This window comes from Micromys minutus, assembly GCF_963924665.1.
Source record: "Micromys minutus genome assembly, chromosome: 11".
Lineage (NCBI taxonomy): Eukaryota > Metazoa > Chordata > Mammalia > Rodentia > Muridae > Micromys > Micromys minutus.
This window is the reverse complement of record NC_137980.1, coordinates 20,485,035-20,503,692: the sequence shown is the minus strand read 5'-3', so window position 1 is coordinate 20,503,692 and position 18,658 is coordinate 20,485,035. Positions and strand designations below refer to the sequence as shown.

At 46.0% G+C, this 18,658-nt stretch overlaps 1 protein-coding gene across 1 annotated transcript in view; it reads right to left on the bottom strand.

The window, feature by feature from the left end:
* The window catches only part of ZNF366 (zinc finger protein 366), a 59,655-nt gene that overhangs the window by 13,412 nt on the left and 27,585 nt on the right, over window positions 1–18,658 (bottom strand). The window contains exons 2-3 of the mRNA XM_080925650.1: window positions 7,071–8,404; window positions 2,854–3,045 (exon numbers count right to left, since the gene is read on the bottom strand). Coding sequence (XP_080781776.1) covers window positions 2,854–3,045; window positions 7,071–8,390 — 1,512 coding nt within the window. The 5' untranslated portion in view covers window positions 8,391–8,404. The remainder of the gene's footprint in view (window positions 1–2,853; window positions 3,046–7,070; window positions 8,405–18,658) is intronic.

Sequence of the window (18,658 nt, the reverse complement as noted above, 5' to 3'; positions counted from 1 at the left end):
CAGCAAGAAAGGGCTCGGTCAAGGTGACCTACATGGATTGCTATTTCAGAAACGTCTAAGTGTTGGAGAAGGGCCAGCTAAGTTTGGTGAGAATGAATGACTTTCATCTTCCAAATTGCTTTTCCCGATAACAGACAACACTCTGGGTAGAGAGCTACATTCTGGCCTTCTGAGAGAAGCCGTGATGAGCCGTCCAACTCCTGTTCCTCATGTTCAGGGTAAACTTGTCTCTCCTGTTGAAGCTGGGATTTCACTTTCTTATGGGATCTGGGATGTGGGACAGACATCAAGATCCTCAGAAACCCTTGAGGAAGGTAAAATGGAGTTTCTGAGCCACACAGCTGACTATCCTGTGCCCTTGGAACAATGTATCGTGCACAGTCATCAGGATGAAGAAGGGCATAGTTGTCTGAACAGAGGCCAAACCATCCATCCAGGATGGCCCACGGAAGCATCAGACCCAGAGTATATTTGTGCCCCGTACTATAGAGAACTTTCTAGATGTTCATGTACTATCAGGTCCAAAAATTCTTGTAAGCCTTTGAGGGTAGGGAAACAGAACTGTTCTAGGAATGCCCCCAGACCCCATACTGCTTAGACTGGCTTTGTCCTGATCCATCTTAGGGGCTCCTCCCAAGACTATGTATGCTTGGACCTACCCCTCCACCTCAGGGGGTTCCCCCAAGACAACATTTCTACCGAGGGACCAGAATAGATAGAGTTCAGATGGAAGATGGCTGGAATGAGCAGGTGTGTAGCTCCCTTTCTATAATAACAATTGTACTGCAACCAACCGTGGGTAAGATAGTTAATGCAGTCTAAGTTTGACGTTCAATGTAGGAGAACCTGCTGGCACCTCCACTACTGGAGACAGTAAACCCCCTGCAGGCAGAGCATCTGTAAATGGTCAGTCACGGGGTGAGGGGGGGTTGATGGAGTAGAGAAGGAAAATAGAGGGGTGGCTAAGATGAGAGGGAAGGGTGTTGAAGGAATCCAGAGTTTGCAGTGCTCACAGGCTTCTTTGCCAGGAGGGTTCTGAGTCTGAGTTAATGCCATTGAAGCTACTCTACCCCAGCGAAGGTGCCTTGCCTTTCCATTCCACACTGGACCCTGATCCACACCTATCCGCCACGCTGCCCTCTCTTCCTTTAGCTCACACACTCAAGGCGGACATAATGTGGCCTTCAAACCACCGAAAGGTCGGAGAGAAGAAGGGGAAACAGAAGTGGGTGGCAGGAAAGGAGTCTGGGAGAAGGCCCCCTCTCCAGACAATGTCCACACGGCCTAGGGAAGCTCTGGTTCCTGACCTCTCACCCTGTCGAGAAGCTGCCAGCACAGGAAAAAAGTTCACATCACAGGGATTCCTTCAAGTGGGGGCCACACTGCAGAGGGGTTAAGGCAGCAACCCCTCCTGGAAGAAGGGAATCCAATTGCAGGGGTGCGGATTTGCAAAGCGACTCACCCGCATGTCTAATAACATACAGTAGCAGAAAAGAAACATTTAGGTTTCACACAGATACACTCCTCGGTCTGGACACAGTATCTCCTCTTCCCCCTTTGCTCTCTTTTCCTGGCTGAAATGACACCCACTCCCGAGGTATTCCAGCTACCCAGGCAGGCCTAAGCAAATATCCCGGAAACAGCCACGGAGCAGGGCAGCCTTGGAGAGCCACTGTCTTGTAAGATCTCTAGCTCACACACACCCAACTGATAAAATAAAAACAAAGCAAAGTCAAAGTAGTCTGATGCAGCTGTTCTAACAGAGCTTAGGCCCTGAGCACGTGGTACTCAGCAATAAAGAAGAAATGTGTAGAGACTGAGTCCACATTAGTTCACGTGTAGGGCATGTTGTGAGCAAGTCAGTACCCCATCACTACACAGATCTTGATGTTGGGGGTGCTCAAAAATCTTTCTTTCAGGGAAATATTTCATAAAGCCTTATCAACTAGTCACCCTGCTGCACTATGGAACGCTACTCCTACTACCTAACTATATTTCTGCATAACCAACCTCTGTCTCGTCTCCTTCCTCCCCTGCCTAAGCTCAAGTAACCACTCCTGTCAGCTCTGCCTCTAAGAGGGTCAACTTAACTCTTATGGATGAGCTAGGGCATGTGATATTTGTCTCTCTGTGCCTGGTTTGTTTCTCTTAACGTCGTATCCTCCAATATGGTCTCCGTTCATGTTTGACATAGATCCAGGGCTTTGTTCCTTTTATGGCTGAATAGTACGCCATTGTGTGTATGTATCAGCCTCTCTCCTCCTGATCACCCCCTGACAAGCCTGAAGGTTGTTTCCACAGCTTGGCTGTCATGAATACTGTTACAACTATCTTAAGAATTAGCAATCCGACCATCGAAACTCTGTCCGGAGAGAACAGTCAGCATGCCAGGATCCTCTTTGGGAGGGCTGCTCTCACATTATAAGATTCAGCCCAAGTGTCAAGGCAGGATGGGAGAAATGTGTTAGGTTTTCAGATTCCTGTTTGTGGAGACTCATCGGCTTATAAGAGAAACAGGGCCAGCCTGGTCCCTCCTCTCTAGACCAGTAGCGCTCCCATCACCTTCATCCTCTTCAGAGCCATCACAGAATGAGCTTACTACGATCAGAGTTTTCATGACTGCCTGCCCACTCCCTGCCCCCACCCTAGCAGTAAGGCCACAGTCACAGGAACAGGAACTAAGGGAAAGAATACTGTGGCAGAAACAGGGTCAGAGTTGTGGAGTGACCTGGACCAGGCCACAGACCTACTCTGAGCCTCAGGGGCACTACTGAGGAAATCCAGTGGGAGGTTTCCCAGGGCCTCGCCCGTCAGACATTTGCACAGCCCCCGGAAGTCCTCCCTTCTGCCCACCTTGCATTTGAAAGGCTTCACGTCAGAGTGGACGATCATGTGTGCCTTGAGGGTCTGCTTCTGCACGAAGCTCTTGTAGCAGAGGTGACACTGGTAAGCCCGGATGTTGGTGTGGATCAGCACGTGTCTCTTCATGTTGGCCAGCAGGGTAAACTCACGCCCGCAGATCCCACATTTGTGCTCTTTCACGCCCTGTGCAGAGGCAAGAGTCATCACCAGTGAGTGCTGAATGTTAGCCAGGCTGCCGTGAGTGCTGTAGGCTGTTCCTCCCTGACACATAAACCCGTGAAGTCTTAAATGACCCAGCTTTATCCACAATAAATTATGATTACCTGCGAAGTGTTGATCACATAATCTACCATTTTCCTTTCTTTTGAACACCATGAACTAGCTGACCAGTGGGATAAAAGAAACCCTCTACTGCTCCTGCTGCTTTCGGGTTAATTCTACAGCAACGGGATGAGAGGGTTAATATGGTTTTGGTAAGAGCACTGTAAAGTGATATGTGAAGTGAGTCTAAAATCTGGCTTTCATGAGGATGAAAAAAAAAATCTGAACTGATAATGTCGTTTCCCAGAAGGAAGCCAATGTCTCGCTAATGGACTCAAAAATCCCCAAAGAGCCACGCATCCTCGCTTCAATCAATTATAGCTAGATAATCTCCCTCTCCAGTTGTTCCTCCGGTTCCCACGGGCCATGCTGACCCATGGGCCATAACTCCAGAGCCTTCTGTGGTCCAGCTTCTGTCGTGGACAACTGGCGTGTGGCTAGCCTTCTAAATTGGAAAAAGCATAACAGAAGGCCGTCTGGTTTCCTCACTGTCTAGAGAACAGTGTTTGAGTGCTTGAGTCTTGTGGCCTTCAATTAGGAGCCTTTCTGGGGACTCACAGATAGAGTGTTAGTGATCTCAACCACCATCACTTTCCAGAAAAGGCCTATGGTGACTTAAGAACAATGCCAGGTTTGTTTATCTTCTGTGTATGAACGCTTGTATGTGTTCAGACCACCTACATGCCTAGCACCTGAGGATGTCAGAACATGGAATCAGATATCCTGGAACTGGAGTTACAGATGGTGTTGAAGTACCCTATAGGTGCTGGGAAACATACTCAGGTCTCTGCAAGAGCAACAGTTGCTCTTAACCACGTGGCATCTCGCTAGACCCCCTAGTGACTTTGCAACCCAGGGCTTCACAGTGTTGCTGAGTCTATCGTAGAATTCCTGGATTGAAGTAATCTTCCTGTTCTGACCTCCTAGGTAGCTGGGACTACAGGTGTAGACTGCTGTTCCAGGCAAGAAGGACTTTAAAAGGAAGATTCAAGGGACCTTGGCATGAAGATGAGGATTAGATTAAGTTATCAAATTCACACCTTAAGGATTCATACTGTCTGGTATCCATAAGTCATCTAAGGAAGGAGGGATTGCAGGTTAGCTCTGACTTTAGACCCATTCTCATGGGTTTAAGGTGGGGACATGGTAAGAGATTAGTTTGGTGAACTCAGAGCACTAAAGGGGTGGGTTCATGTCTCTGTCCAATCATCTACTGATTATGAAACCTTAAAGAAACAAGCCCCATGGTCTTTCATAGATGAAGTGGTGGGGGCTGGCCACATAACTCTGTTGGTAAAGTACTTGCCTTCTATGCACAAAGCCCTGGGTTGGAACACTAGCCATGCAGAAACAGGTACAGTGGTGAATACCCAGCTCCCAGGGGACAGGACCAGAAGTTCAACTTCACTCTCTGCCTAAAAGCAAATTTGAGACCAGCCTGGGAAACATGAGATCCTAGCTCAAGAGAGGAGTCTTGAGACTCCTTGGGTTCTGTCTGATGCAAAGGCTTTCGAACCTAAATGAATGCAAACAAAGACAGGTTTATGTTCCTAAGAAGACTTGGAATCAGCTTTTTCTCAAAACTGGGTTTTAATGCCCTCCGAGATGACTTCTGTAAATGATTTACATATTCAGTGCATTTAAAAATCATAAGACCAGCAATTATTTTCTTAATGAGCTTTCAAATTTACTATAGCAGCCTTTTCCTTCTGGCCTGCTGTTCTAGGGGGTGCTGAGGACAGCTCAGTGCTTGCATGCCTAAGTCCATAGGTTCGATTCTCAGAAAGTTCTGCCTCTCTGAAAGTACCAATGAAACCAGACAGAAGGAGGAGCCTGTGAGAGTGGTTAGAGCCTGGAGACAGAAGGGCGAGGGTCTCGATAATATGATGTTCGAGAATTTGGTGTTGGCTGGGCTGTGGTGGTACATGCCTTTGATCCTAGCCCAGAGAGGCAGAAGCAGGTGGCTCTCTGTGAGTTCAAGGTCAGCCTGGTCTAAAGAGGGAGTTCCAGGAAAGCTGGGACTACACAGAAAAACTCCATTTTAAAAACCAATAAAACAAAACAAACCAACAAAAGAATTCAGTGTTGGGCCTAGGAAGTTAGCTCAGTGGGGAAAATGCACAGTGGGCAAGCAAGCATTCACGGTGCTCACAGAAAAAGCCATGGGTAACAGGGATGTGCACTAGGAGGCACAGATAGCTCCAGAGACCAGATAACAAACTCAGTCCCGTGAGAGCACCTATCTCAAAAACAGGAAGTGGAGAGTAATAACAGACACCTGAAGTTGACCTCTGGCCTCTATGTGCACGCACATGCATTTTTGCGCACTTAAGCAAACATTCACAAAAATCTTTAAAAAACTAAAAATAAATAAATAAGTAAAACAAAGAAACAAAGCTTTAGGTGCTGTTGCTGCTGTTCTGAGACCGGATCAGATCTTGGTGTCCTCACTTTCAGTCAGAAGCAGACCCAGCATCCTTGAGAATCAGTAGGAACGAGTTGCGAACCACACCCAAAGCAAGTATCCAGTGTTTGCCCCTGTGTCTACCAAAAGCACCCTTTGTTTAACTATTTGAAGAAAACATGTGTTAGACATCAGGTTGTTTCCCCTTTGAACTTCATTTTCTATTAGCTTGCCAAATCCACATGGTCTAAAATCAATAACCTTTGTCCCCTTTTCCACACACACACAGGAACCCCTAAACTAAGCCAGTGGTGACATTTGTGGCCAAATCTAAGTCCAAGTCCTCTGTGGATGGAGGAGTTGTCGGCTGGAAGCACATCTCTGCTGTGGGGCCAGAAAGCACTGTGTTTTGTCCTAACCGAATAAAGGAAATCCAGCAGGACAGAGCTGTAGCTGGCCTCAGCTGGCCTCAGCTGGCCAGCCGCTGATGACCTTTAGAAATAAAGGATGTTTTAAAGACTCTGGTTTGTTATTAGTCTTTCTTGCCAAGAAAACCACTGAGGTCAAGGGTAAGACTAGAGGTCAGTAGAGGCAAAAGTCCCCCCCCCCCCCCCCCCCGCCTTGGCAGGTCAAAGCAAACCTAAGTAAAACCACAGTTGAGTAAGATCTCAAGATGCTGCTAGGGGCTGGCCTATCCCCGGGATGAACTCCAGATCATTAGTTACAGATGAGGCAGGAACTTGAGCCTTACATCTGCATTGCTCCATGAAAATCTGAGCCCAGAGAAATTAAAACCCAGCAGAGAAGGGTGCTTCCTCCTGGTTCCCACAGAGATACCACAGACTAGTGAACCCAAGCAGACAGGGAAGAGCAGGCCCCGGGAGACTGGGCTAAACTCTGCTCCAATTTATAGCCACCTGAGGGAACCAAGTGTCACAGCAGGGCCAGCCAACAAACCAGAAATAGGCCCTGCTGCTGCTGGAAAGAGCTCTTAGAGAAGTCTCCAGAAAGAGAATCTCTTTCATTGGTATAGCCCAGGCATGGTGGACGATGATCTGTATCTGGAGACATGAGTGTTGTTGTTGTTTAGTTTTTCACTAGTGCCGTAAAAGAAGTTTCTGGAAATAAAATCCCAAGGCTTCTTAGGGGCTAAGCAGAAATATCACAGCAGCCAGCTGCTTCCTTCATCCTTCCTCACTGTCCTCTCCAAGAGTCTGCCTTGGTAATTTCCAGTCCCACCTTAGGCTCTAACGCTATTCTGGGAAAAGGCTTAATTAATTGCTACAGGCGAGACTCTCACTGTTTGCTCTGAGGTGGGAAAGCGCCTCGGGGCTCAGGTTAAGCGAGCCTATTAGCCAGGCTAGGGAGCTCCGGGCATTTTAGGTCGGAGCAGGGGTCAGAGGCCCCCAGCTCTGTTCCTTTCCTCGTGACTCAGCAGATCACCCGTGGTTGCTGCCCCGTTCCCCTCCCCCTCCTCCCATACCTTGTGGGTGAGTGAGTGTTGCTTGAGGTGGTGGGGTTGCACGAACTCCATGCCGCACTCGGAGCAGATATACGGACGGATGTCCTTATGTTTCATCATGTGATTCTGCAGCTGACTTGGGTACTGGAAGGTCTTGTCGCACTCCGAGCAGTTGTACTGGATGGGACCCCGATGTGTAGTGAGGTGCCTTTTCAGCTGAGCCAGGGTAGGGAAGTCAAGGCCGCACTCCACACAAATATTCTCGCGTCCGCTGGCGTGTTTGGCCTCGTGGGCCTTGAGCTCGCTGGGGTAGGCGAAGCCCCGACTGCAAACGCGGCAGTTGTGCGGCTTCACCTCGCTGTGCTGCATCATGTGACGCTTCAGGTGGCTGGTCTGGGTAAAGGCCTTGTGGCACACCTGGCATTTGTGGGGCCGTGTGCCCTGGTGTGTCAGCATGTGGGTATGCAGATGGCTGAGCTGCTTGAAGAGTTTCCCGCAACGGGAGCACGCGTGCGGCTTGATCCCGCTGTGGCCCAGAATGTGGGTCACCAGGTTGTACTTGGAGGTGTAGGATTTGTCACAGGTGGGGCACTGCCAGCGCTTCTGAGCCCCACCCACGTCCACGTAGTAGCTGTCGTCTATTTGGACGTTCACATCCACCCTCTCTACCTTTTGCTTGGTCTCCTCGTTCTCCAGGGGCTCCACTTTGCGGGGTAACACTGGCTCGGGGGCCTGCTTGGGCAGGAAGGTGTGCCTGCTGAAGGGGAAGGGTGAGGTCGAGGGCACGAAGAAGGGGAACATGAGTCCCGGGTGGACTTTGGGGTAGTAGGGGTAAGGCGCAGGCAGGAAGGCAGGAGGCGCGGGCTGGGCCCACAAGGCGCTGGGTTTCACCGGCTCCTGCTTGACGGGTTTGCCCCCAAAGTGCTCCAGCGTGCGGCAGAACTGCAAGCCCACGTGGCACAGGTCTATCATCTGAGAGTCACACTTGGGACGCTGTGGCTGCGGGAAAAGCAGGGCGAGGTTCGGAGGGCCCAGGTCCTTGCTCTCCGGAGCAATGGTGGCTTCTGCGGAATGGTTGTAAGGCACCTTTGTGGGCATGCTCTTCCGTTTCCGGGACCCTCCTCCCTCGAAGACTTCCGGGAATCCATCAAGGTCTCCTGGAGAAGGTTCATACCGAAACTGGGAAAAGGGGCCCCGGAGGGCTTCCGGAAAGGGGTGTCTTTGGGGAGCCTTCCCTCTGGAAGCCTCGGGCTGTACGCAATGGGGAAAGGAGAGGATGCTTTTCGCAGCTGCGTTCAGGGGCCCGTCCTCGTCTTTGACCATCTTCATCACCTTCTGCATCCTCTGCAGTTTCCCTTTAAAGAGAAAGAAAACTGTTGTGAGGTTTTGCTTTGCTTTGTTTCCAGTCTTCTTTTCTGAATGTAAGGGGTATTGGTTAGGGATCAATACTAACTTATACAAAGTAATACTTGTTTGTATTGATAGACATGGATACCACTTTGAGCAAGGTAAGCTGCTAAGGTACGGCTGATAGGAAGAGAAAAATAGAAGAAAAAACATGGACATTTTCACGTTCCCAAGCACGCTGTCAGTTCAAAGATTCGAAATCCTCAATCAGACGCAATTTCAAGGCTGGCGGGGTTTGGGGAGGCGGTATTCCAAGGTTATGAATCTCTAAACCTATGCTTGTGCCTTTCCTTTCGTACTAATATTCAAGTGAAGGGCAGCCTGCGGAGCCTAACATCACTCCTTTGTGTATGGACTCGGTAACCAAATATTAAACACACGTTATTTAAAGATCTTCAGCAAGTTGATCTGAAAACTAAAATAATAATACTTATCAATATATTCTATTATATAGTATAATGATATTATTACGGTAATAATAAATAATGCCTACTAATATTTATTCTTCATTGAGTGAGTAGGGGTATGCCCGTGGTTGGTTGTTCTTTCTTTGGGCTTGGGGCTTAGTAACCTAGAAAGAGAACTTGTGTGTTCAGCAAATGCAAGGCCTGCCTGCTTCCCTCACAAAATTCTTATGTACAAAATGCAGGATCCTGAACCACCCCAAGCAAACGACGAGTGTTGGGGCCCTGTTTTGCATCTCCGAGAACATGTGGGTGGGCATTAAACAAAAAGTGGGCACTGTTGCTGTCAGGAGACCCAGACCAGAGGTGGGGACAGTAGAGGCTCTTTGGTGTGTTTTCTTGTTTGCTAGATGGCCAAAAGGCTCCGATCTCTAGATTCAGTTATAGGAGTGTGATTTGGACCATGGCGTTTTTGTGTTTTGTTTTGTTTTTGTTTTTGTTTTTGTTTTGTTTTTTGTTTGTTTGTTTTTTTGACTGGCCTTCAGGAAAGGCTGTGGCATTGGACAGAGTAACAGTGATTCTCTGGAATTTCGGGTTGGCTGGTGTTAGAGATAGTTTCTCTTATGGCAAAGAGGCTGTTGGAGCTGAAAGGGGTTCTTGGAGGCAGTTAGTGCAGGTCACGGTCTGAAGAGCCTACCCCAAACCAAAGTGGTTTTCTTTTTACTCCAGTGTAGTTAATTAAGCACTTCCTTCTAGATCATGCTGGAGAGCTCGATTGGGAATGTGTAGCTAAGGGGCTGGAGCGCAATGACTTTTTATTTTTGTTTGTTTTGATTTTCTTTTTCTTTTTCTTTTTAGTTATTAAGAAGGTACTGAGAAGGTCGTGGCTGGTGATACATGGTCCCCTTCTGTCACACGCTCTAGCTTCTGTGGGGGAATCTTGGACAGGAACACCGTCACAGACTTTGAAACTGAAGATGTTTTAGTTTATCTCCACTGCTATTATCTTGTTTAATATTTTGTTTCTATTTGGCATTATGGGTTGGTTGACTGCTTTTTATATATTAATAGTAACACTCCTAACGAAAAACTAACCTCAAAAGCACTTTTGCCTTTTTAGGCTGTTGCCAATTATCCGGTGACTTGAAGAAATATTTCGAGCAAAGATTTTAATTTTAAGTATAAATGCCACCGTTATGTTCCCAAAGGCAGAGTTTCTTGTGTGTACATCCTAACATCTTACTTTGTTTAACACCTTAAACTTAATTTCCCACAGTTTGGACTTTCTAACCTCTCATTCCTAAATGAGTGTTTTGGGTGCCCTAGAATAAAGTCAGTGACCCCAGGAAATTTTCAAAAGCAAGGGATCCACCCATGGACGTTTGGTCAGATCTTAAAAACAGCAGCCCCCTTCTGCTTACGGATCTTAGGGAACATGGCCAATCCCTACAGGGGTCAAGGAGAATTAGTCTTGGAGAGCATTCCAGCTACAAATGTCCCTGTGTTTGAGGGCCAGGTGTTAGGAGATGCCCTTGAAAGTAAGGAACTACAGAACTCAAAAGAGAAGCAATGTGGGAATGGGCGGAGCTGAAGGTCAGGCTCACCTTGAGAGAAAATCCATCTTGAACTTAGCTGAATTAAAATTCTGGGTGTCGTCGTCGGCAAAACAAAAATATTATTAATAGACCCCAGAACACTTCCAATACATCCCACTCATACGCCCCCCTCTAATTCCAAAAATACATCCACAGTCATTCAGCAGATGCAGGATTCTCGTGCCGGAGGCAAGAGAGCCCTGAGGATAAGTGATAGACTGGGAGCCCTATATCTGAGAACGGTGGTGCTCATTGCGGGCTACTTCCTGAACCCTGAAGAAACCCAGCAGGCTGTAAGGCAGTTTCTCACCTGTTGTGTGTATGTGTTGAAAGAACACACAGAAAGAAAGAACTGAAATTTTTAAGTGCACAGCTGTGGGATTGTGGAAAGAACTTCACTCTGGAGCCTGGGGGAATCTGGGCTTGAACCCTGGGTCACTGGTGGCTGAGAAAGTCAGGTTGACGTCTGCTGTTCCCTTCTGTCAAGTGGGAGCTCGGATATTCTCTTGTGGCTTAAAACAGAGTCTGAGAAAGTGTATAAACTGTGTGCCCTTGAGGAGTGGGAACCTAGATAAGACAAGAGGGCTGGGCGTCATGATGGGGGTGGATACTGGCAGTTACTTCCATTTTTCCAAACAGACACTATTGATTAACACCAATTGGCATCTTAGCCTCTGCTCTACTAGTTCTAGCCCAAGGCTTTAACCCTTTCTGGCTGTGTTGGCCTTGTCACATGGCAAAGGTGTAAACACTCAGAGTCAATGAGTTTACTAATTGCATGTAGTGATAGCTTTTGAGTTTAAGAAGACTTCTCCATCTTCCCCCATGCCTCTTTTCCTGTGTTGAAGATGCTCTCCTGCGTACATGTATACCAGACTGCTTAGGGAGGCAGAGAATTGAGCTGAAGGATGGGAAACTCGTAGAAGCTACATTAGCTTGTGGAAGAGACTGCAAGACTACCTAACACTGGAGGTCACCTGCCTGGGAAACCCAGTGGTACAGATGCTAGGACAGTGCTGGATCAATATGCACAGACCAGCGCTTGCACTTCCTTCTAGACCAGTGATTCTAGACCTGTGGGTTGCGACCCCTTGGTGAGGATTGACCAATCCTCTCACGGGGGTCACCTAAGACCCTTGAGAAACACAGACATTTACATTTACGTTACTACTCACAACAGTAGCAAAATAGTTATGAAGTAGCAACAAAAATAATTTTATGGTTGGGGGGTTCACCACAACACAAGGAACTATATTAAAAAGTTATAGCATTAGGAAGATTGAAAACCGCTGTTCTAGTTTGTGGGAGTGAGAACCCACATTTTTGTTTTGTTGTGTCTGATGCTGTGTCTCTAGATTCTACCACGTGCTTGGCTCAAAATAGCTCCTCAGTGAGATACTTTGAGAGAAGAAACAGTTCCTGTATGTAAAGCCCCCATATGAAGCCTATATGTGTGCACTTTTATCTTACATGATTCAGGTTATGGCGACTTTTGGTATGTGATAAATATGATTGGTAGTATCCTCACAAGTTCTAGGGAACACCCTCGGCCTCCTATCCTCTCTCCTTCTTACCCATCAAGGGCACAGGACAGCTAGCTACCATGGGAGGTACTCTGCACACAATCCCGTGTGAGCAGTTGGTCTCTGGCTAACCCTCAGATCCTGTGTTGCCTATACAAGTGCCATTCTCCAAGTACCATGAAGTTCTCCAGCCCAGCCAAGTCCAAAGATCTCCATGGATAGGCTTGGATAGGCTCCTCCGTGGAAACAGGCTACGTGCTCGCTTGGCACTCTTCTACCCTGAGGAAGTTCGTCTGCCCTCTGTCTCAGCAGGAAAGAAGACTGCCGAATACCTGTAGGCTTATTTCTTTGAGCAGAGAACAATTTTCGCTTCACACTCTGAGCTTAGTCAGCGCACTCAGTGGGCACTAAATCAGAAAGCACAGCTTGAGAAGGAAGGTATTGGGCTGATTTGGTCTTAAAGTGATCTGGAACTTATCTCTGAGCGATTACAGTCGTGGGAGCCAGTTATGATGAAATAGGGAGTAGGTGAATTTAAAAACTAATTTTTTTTTTCCTTCCGGGGCAGACCAATTCTAAACACAAAGCACTGGGATGAAACTTTGGAGGGAAATGCTTGCAATAATGCCCTTTCATTAGGAATTCACCTACTGTACCAAAATATAAATATTCCCCCGAATAAAATTACTGGTATTTTGTGGTTCTCATTTGGATTGAAGGTCACTGTGGTAAGTGGTATTGGAAGAGTCAGGGTGAGTCAGCATGCTGGGGACAGATTTATCTCCTCTCTTCTGTGCTGACTTCGGTCGGTCCGTCTTGAAACAGAGAGAAGACTATTCACGCTCACCGGAAAGAGAGGAACTGTGCTCTTCGTTCCGTGAAGCTTGCCAGCGTTTTGTGGCAAGATGCTGCATGTTAAGAAGCTCTGTGGTTTGCTCCTGTGGTTTATCCTTGAGCTTTGTTCTCAATGGGGTGAGGCAAGGAGAAGATGAGGATCAGGAAAAGTGTGAGCACAAGAGGCAGTGCCAAAGGAACAAAAGGAGGGGTGTGTGTGGGAAAACAACAGGAAGGCAGGACAGGGTAGGACACGCTGACTGTCCTCTCCTTATTCATACAAGGGACCTCGTTATAGGTCCCTCTGGAGCGAGGCTTTAATGGTTTTCCTGTTCTTTCTGAACCCAGCTGGAGACTTCAAGACTTATGCAGTTTCTAGTTGCCCAACAAAATGAAGCAGGGGTCTGCAGAGATTCTCAGTGCAGGTAATGCTGAATAGTGATCCAGCCTCATGTCCTGGGGCTGGCAGGAAGTGTGGGGTCTCCTGCTGGTGGAGCAGTGTGTTCTCAAAGCAAAGAATGCTCTGCCTGATCCCACCCTATATCAGCAGTAAGGACAAAAAGAGGTGACCAGATGCCGAGTACCTGGACCCCAGCACCCCTCCACATGCCCTTCTGGTTTCCATTTATTTTACTAACGCCATTTATCCCAGTTGTTTAAAAGAAATGGTCTGTCTACCGATAGCGGCTAAAATACACTATTTGGTTGTAAGACTTGGTCACATATGAAACAGTTAACTGAATGTGCATCGGAATATTCAGTATGGGGCTGTCAAGATGGCTCAGTGGTTAAGACACTGGTTGTTCTCCCAGATGACCTGGTTCAATTCCCAGCACCTACATGGGAGCTCACAATTGTTTATAACACCAATTTCAAGGAGTCACAGGCACTAAGCATGCATACACTCTTTCTGGTCTCTGCCGGCACCGGTCCAGACACACTCATGGTGCACAGACATATGTGCAGGCAAAACACTCAGGCACATAAAATAAAATAAAACATTTTAGCCATGTGTGATGGCACACATCTTCAGTCCCAATACTAGGGAGGCAGAGGCAGGCAGATCTCTGTGACTTTGATTGCAGCTGGTCTATATAGTGAACTCCAGGACAGCTGGGGCCTCATAGAGAGATCTTGTCTTGAAAAATCAAAACTCAAAACAATTTTTTTCAGAACCACCAAGAGACAACTGGAGTTTTGAATTGCTTGAAATCTCCAGAACAACGTGGACAGATACTGTTTGATGAATATGTAAGGAAGTCGTGGAATCGTTTTACATTAGCTCTTGTGTGAATGTGTTGCACAAGCAACAAGTACATGTGTAGATCTGTGCCACAGTGCACACGTGGAGGGTAGAATCCAAATCTCAGTTCTCTGCTTCTTCTGTGTGGGCTTCGGGGATTCAGCTCAGGTTATTGGGCTTGGCCAAGAGTGCCTTTATCCTCTAAGCCATAATGCCAGGCCCCATCTTAAGCCATCATTTAAACAAAACCAAGCTAAACAACAACAGCAACAAAAAAACTTCAGTGAGGAATTAAACACTAACTTGTACAGTCACAATGGGTATAGGTTTTATATGTCTGTGTGGGGCTACTCTGAGCAGGATGACGTGTGCCTTGGGAGATTGGGGTTATCTCTGTGCATGTGGCTTGTCTGAAGGAAGGAAATGAATTGAAGATATGGTTTAGCAGTTCTCTTCCCCAGCCTTCAGAGTCAGTGTTCCACATTTGGATGGAACTTGTCTCCAGCTCTCTGGGGAAAATGTCCTGAGGACATCATCTGTTGGCTCTTTGTTTGCTCTATGTTCACAGAGCAAAGGTGCTTAAAAGACTCATTTGTAGGTGAGCAAACGTGTACACGCATGTCACAAAGATGCATTCTCCCCATTGGCAAGCATGGCAATGTGTTGTAGAAAAGGTTGGAAAATATGACCTGCTGATTGACAGCCAACTGTTGTGGGCTCTATTTAGAAGAAGTGTATTTTGAAAATGTCACTCAATACAGTATTTCTCTGGTGGGGAGATGATGTAATGCTTTGCATGTTGATTGTGGAGTTACACAACTTTGTAATTGTCAAAGCATGTAGAGCACATGTAAGAAATTATCTACATGTATTTAGGAGTATATATATCTCAACAATTAATTAGAGAACTAATACAATTAATTGAAGAAAAAAAGTCCATGAGAGAGTATGAGATGGATTAGAGGAGGGAAATATAAGGGAGGAAATGACGTAATACTGATTTCAAAATATAAAACATTATGTTGATATAAATGTCAAATAAGTTTTACAATGCAAAAGAAACATACACAAAATACTACTTCATGTATGATTATTAAATAAATAACTAAAGACATTGTCAAATGTCCAGCAGTTGTCATGGTGGCAAAGACCTCTTTAAGAAATGTTTAGCTTTGGAATGTGTCTAATAATTTGCATATGGTTTATAGAAATGAACATGGACAGGGTCATAATTCAATAGTATTAGTTCCTCTTTAGCTCAAAGGCAAAACTTTGAACATGATATATTCTAGCAGTGTATGTGCATGTGTATGCATGTGTGTGTGTGTGTGTATGCATGTGTGTGTGTGTGTGTATGTGTGTGTGTGCAATTCAATAAGGATATTGTGAGGCAAAGATGGTGTATTCTCATCTGTGAATTCTGTCACAGGCGCTCCCCCACCCCGCTCCTTGTGTGTGTGTATGTTTTGAAAACATATATACACATCTTCTCAGGTACATGTATACATAGCCTGTCCCTGGAAGGAAATATAAAAGAAGCCTGTGTCTCTGAGGAGGGCTGAGTGTCTAGGAAGGGGTAGCCTTGGGAGCTAAGCAGCAGAGTTACTGACTTTAGAAGGAGCTGCTCCTATCAGGACTCACAGGAACGAGGCCCTGCAGTTGAGCAGTACTCTGCTCCAATCAACGCTTTTATACACTGGCAATGGCTTAGCTCTTCAAACACATACACATAAAGTGCAGATTCATATTAGCTATCCAGAGTCAAACATCCAGACAATGTTAGATACAGCAATCCCTTCATATCTCAGAAGAATCTCCTTAAAGCACCCTTTCAGTCAGTTTGATTTATCTTTGGTTTTCTTCCCCAGGTCTTAAGTTATGACAATAGATGTGCCCTATTCTGTGGGTGTACAGTATTGTGACCCAGGTTCAAGCCATTAGGGAGAGAAGAACAAAGTGCCACTAAGATTCAGACTGTGAGGAACCTCTCCACAGAGTCTGTTGAGAAAGCGACCCAGAGATTCTTCTAAGCTTGCCCTAGGGTAGGTGCCAGGAACACAATGTCCTATCAGCCAAACATGAGTTCCTGCAAAACTCCATCCACATCAGGTGGGAGAACAGATGACAGCCAGATGTGGAGAAACATGTTGTAGGAGCTACGGTGGAAGAGTCTCAACCTAAAATCATTATTATTTTTATTAATACAACAGAAGCAAAACTCTGTGACTTTGACTCATTCGATGAATCATTTTCTTTCCAAATGTCCCCCTTCTTTAAGCATAAAATGTCAGAATACCTCATAAAGGATGGAGGGTATCTGAAGATGTGAAAGGAAAGAGAAAAACTTCCTTCTTCCCCACCCAATGTTCCAGCCTCACTATCTGTATTCTAGACAACAGAGGAAGGTCTGCTCTATAGGGCTGCACTCAAGAAGCCATGTTTGTATAAGAAGGACAAATGGCATTGAACCCTGAGCATTCATATAGATGAGTATAGTCATGTGGTCTCACTTGGTCAGGGCCTAATTACATATTAATCCAATTACTAATCCAGTTTCTTCATCACACTCCTTCTGCAGCTTCTCCTTAGCAGAGAGAACTCTGGGATACTAGGGTGACACCCTTGGATCTCTTACCATGTCAGGTCCTCTCCCAGGGATCTCATGTCCCCAAGATAGAACTTTTTTCAGGCTAATATTTAAAAAAAAAAATCCAAACTGTGCAGCTACTGAATAACTGAATGTTAAAGTGCTTCAACCCTGAACTTGGTTAGTTCCTCCTGTGATCAGCTTCCACAGTCTGGTCTAGGGAACTTCTGCATTGGCACTGGGATACGCTGCCTCCCCATGACCTCTCTGAATCTACTCTCTAGTGCTATGGTTGGTACTTTTTAAGAGATATGTTTTCACTTTTCAATAATCTTCTAGCCTTAAATTTGTATTCTGTTCTTTTATAATTGACTAGTAAACAAAACAATAAAGAAGAAGAACTCCAACAAGAAGAAAAGGAACAAGAATAAGAAGAAGGTGGTCTGTGGGATTCCTTCCTTCTTTTCTCTCTCTTCTTTCCCTCTGGTCTGATCCCCGCTGATAGGCCCAGTGCTTTCTTTGTTCTGGATGATTAGCCATGGAAAGGAATGTGCATTGTTTCCGGACCTGATTCTCCTTAAGCACTGGGTGGCTGTAAAGAGAAGCTCAGTTGTTGTAGGATCCCCTCTTTGAAAAAGAAAAGGATGAGTAAGAAAAAGGCTTACTCATCCTTTTTCTGCCCCCCCCCCCCAGGGCTTATTGTTGTTGCAATGTTTCTAATTCTAGAGTTTTCTTTACCAGCTTCTTCCTTCCAGTAAGTCCTTTCCTATCTGTCTCCAAATATTAGCTTTGTGGATAGAGAGGAAATAGTGAGCCAGAAAGTCAATTTATCAACACCATTCATTTTGTCTACTGCTCGGCAGTTATCACAAAATCATGCACTCGTTCTTGGGAAACGGATGATAGTTTGATATCATCCTCTCTTGGTATCATCAAACTAGTCCAAATGCTAGTCCAAAAGTCCATTTTATGCCCAGCTTGCTCTCAACAGTTTCTAACCATCTTACTGGGTATGTTTCTCTTGCCTTCCATGTTCCTTTTGCATAATGCCCAATCCACCCAAAAATATGTTGTTACTTTTTCTAGGCAACTCTTCTGCACAGGAAACTATATGATAGCATGTTGGGGTGGCTAGACATTGTGTGTGGAAGTGGTTGATGGTGCTCTGATATCCGTTTTCTATTTTCCTTGAGAAACAGAACCCTGAATTTTCTCTTGGTTGACAATGTGTCTGGGAGAAACACCAACCTTCCCTACCATCCTTTCAGCAACAACTGTCTTTCCCCCAGGGCTACATAGAGGACCACCTGTGAAGTTTCTCAACTTGTATCTCGGCTTTCCCCTTTCCTGTTTTCATTCTGTCTGGAATGTGAAGATGAGGCTGGGGACAGAACAACCATACTGCAACCAAGAACAGCCCTGCTTCTGCACAACCAAGGTAGAGGAGGGAGGGGAAGAAGCCGTGTGCGGCTCATTTATCCAGATGAAGATGACATCCCACTCTTGAGGAAAATGAGCCCTGTACCATGTTGAGCAGAAGTATTCCTCTAAGAAGAACATGTACGTGAGCAAATCGGGTACAAATTTCTCATTCTGGCTTTCAGGGGAGAAGGAAGCTGCTCTCTCTCTCTCTCACTTAGAGTAAGCCAATCCAGTCAACCACCATCTTACCTCTTTCATTTTCGTAGGCTAGAAACCACTCTGGAGTCTGTGGTCTTGATTGACTCACTGCATTCTTCCAAGATGATCAAAAGCCTTTGCTTTAAGCTCTGGTGAGTAATTAACTCTCTCCCCTCATTCCATCCCTCTCTCCCTCCTCCCCCCCCATGTCTCTCTCTCTCTCTCTCTCTCTCTCTCTCTCTCTCTCTCTCTCTCTCTCTCTCTCTCACACACACACACACACACACACACACACACACACACTGAGCCCAATATTAAATACAGGATTTTCGTATATATTGCATTCTGATCTATGGACAAGCTTTGTTTTTCAACTGTTAACTTCCCAGCAACCTG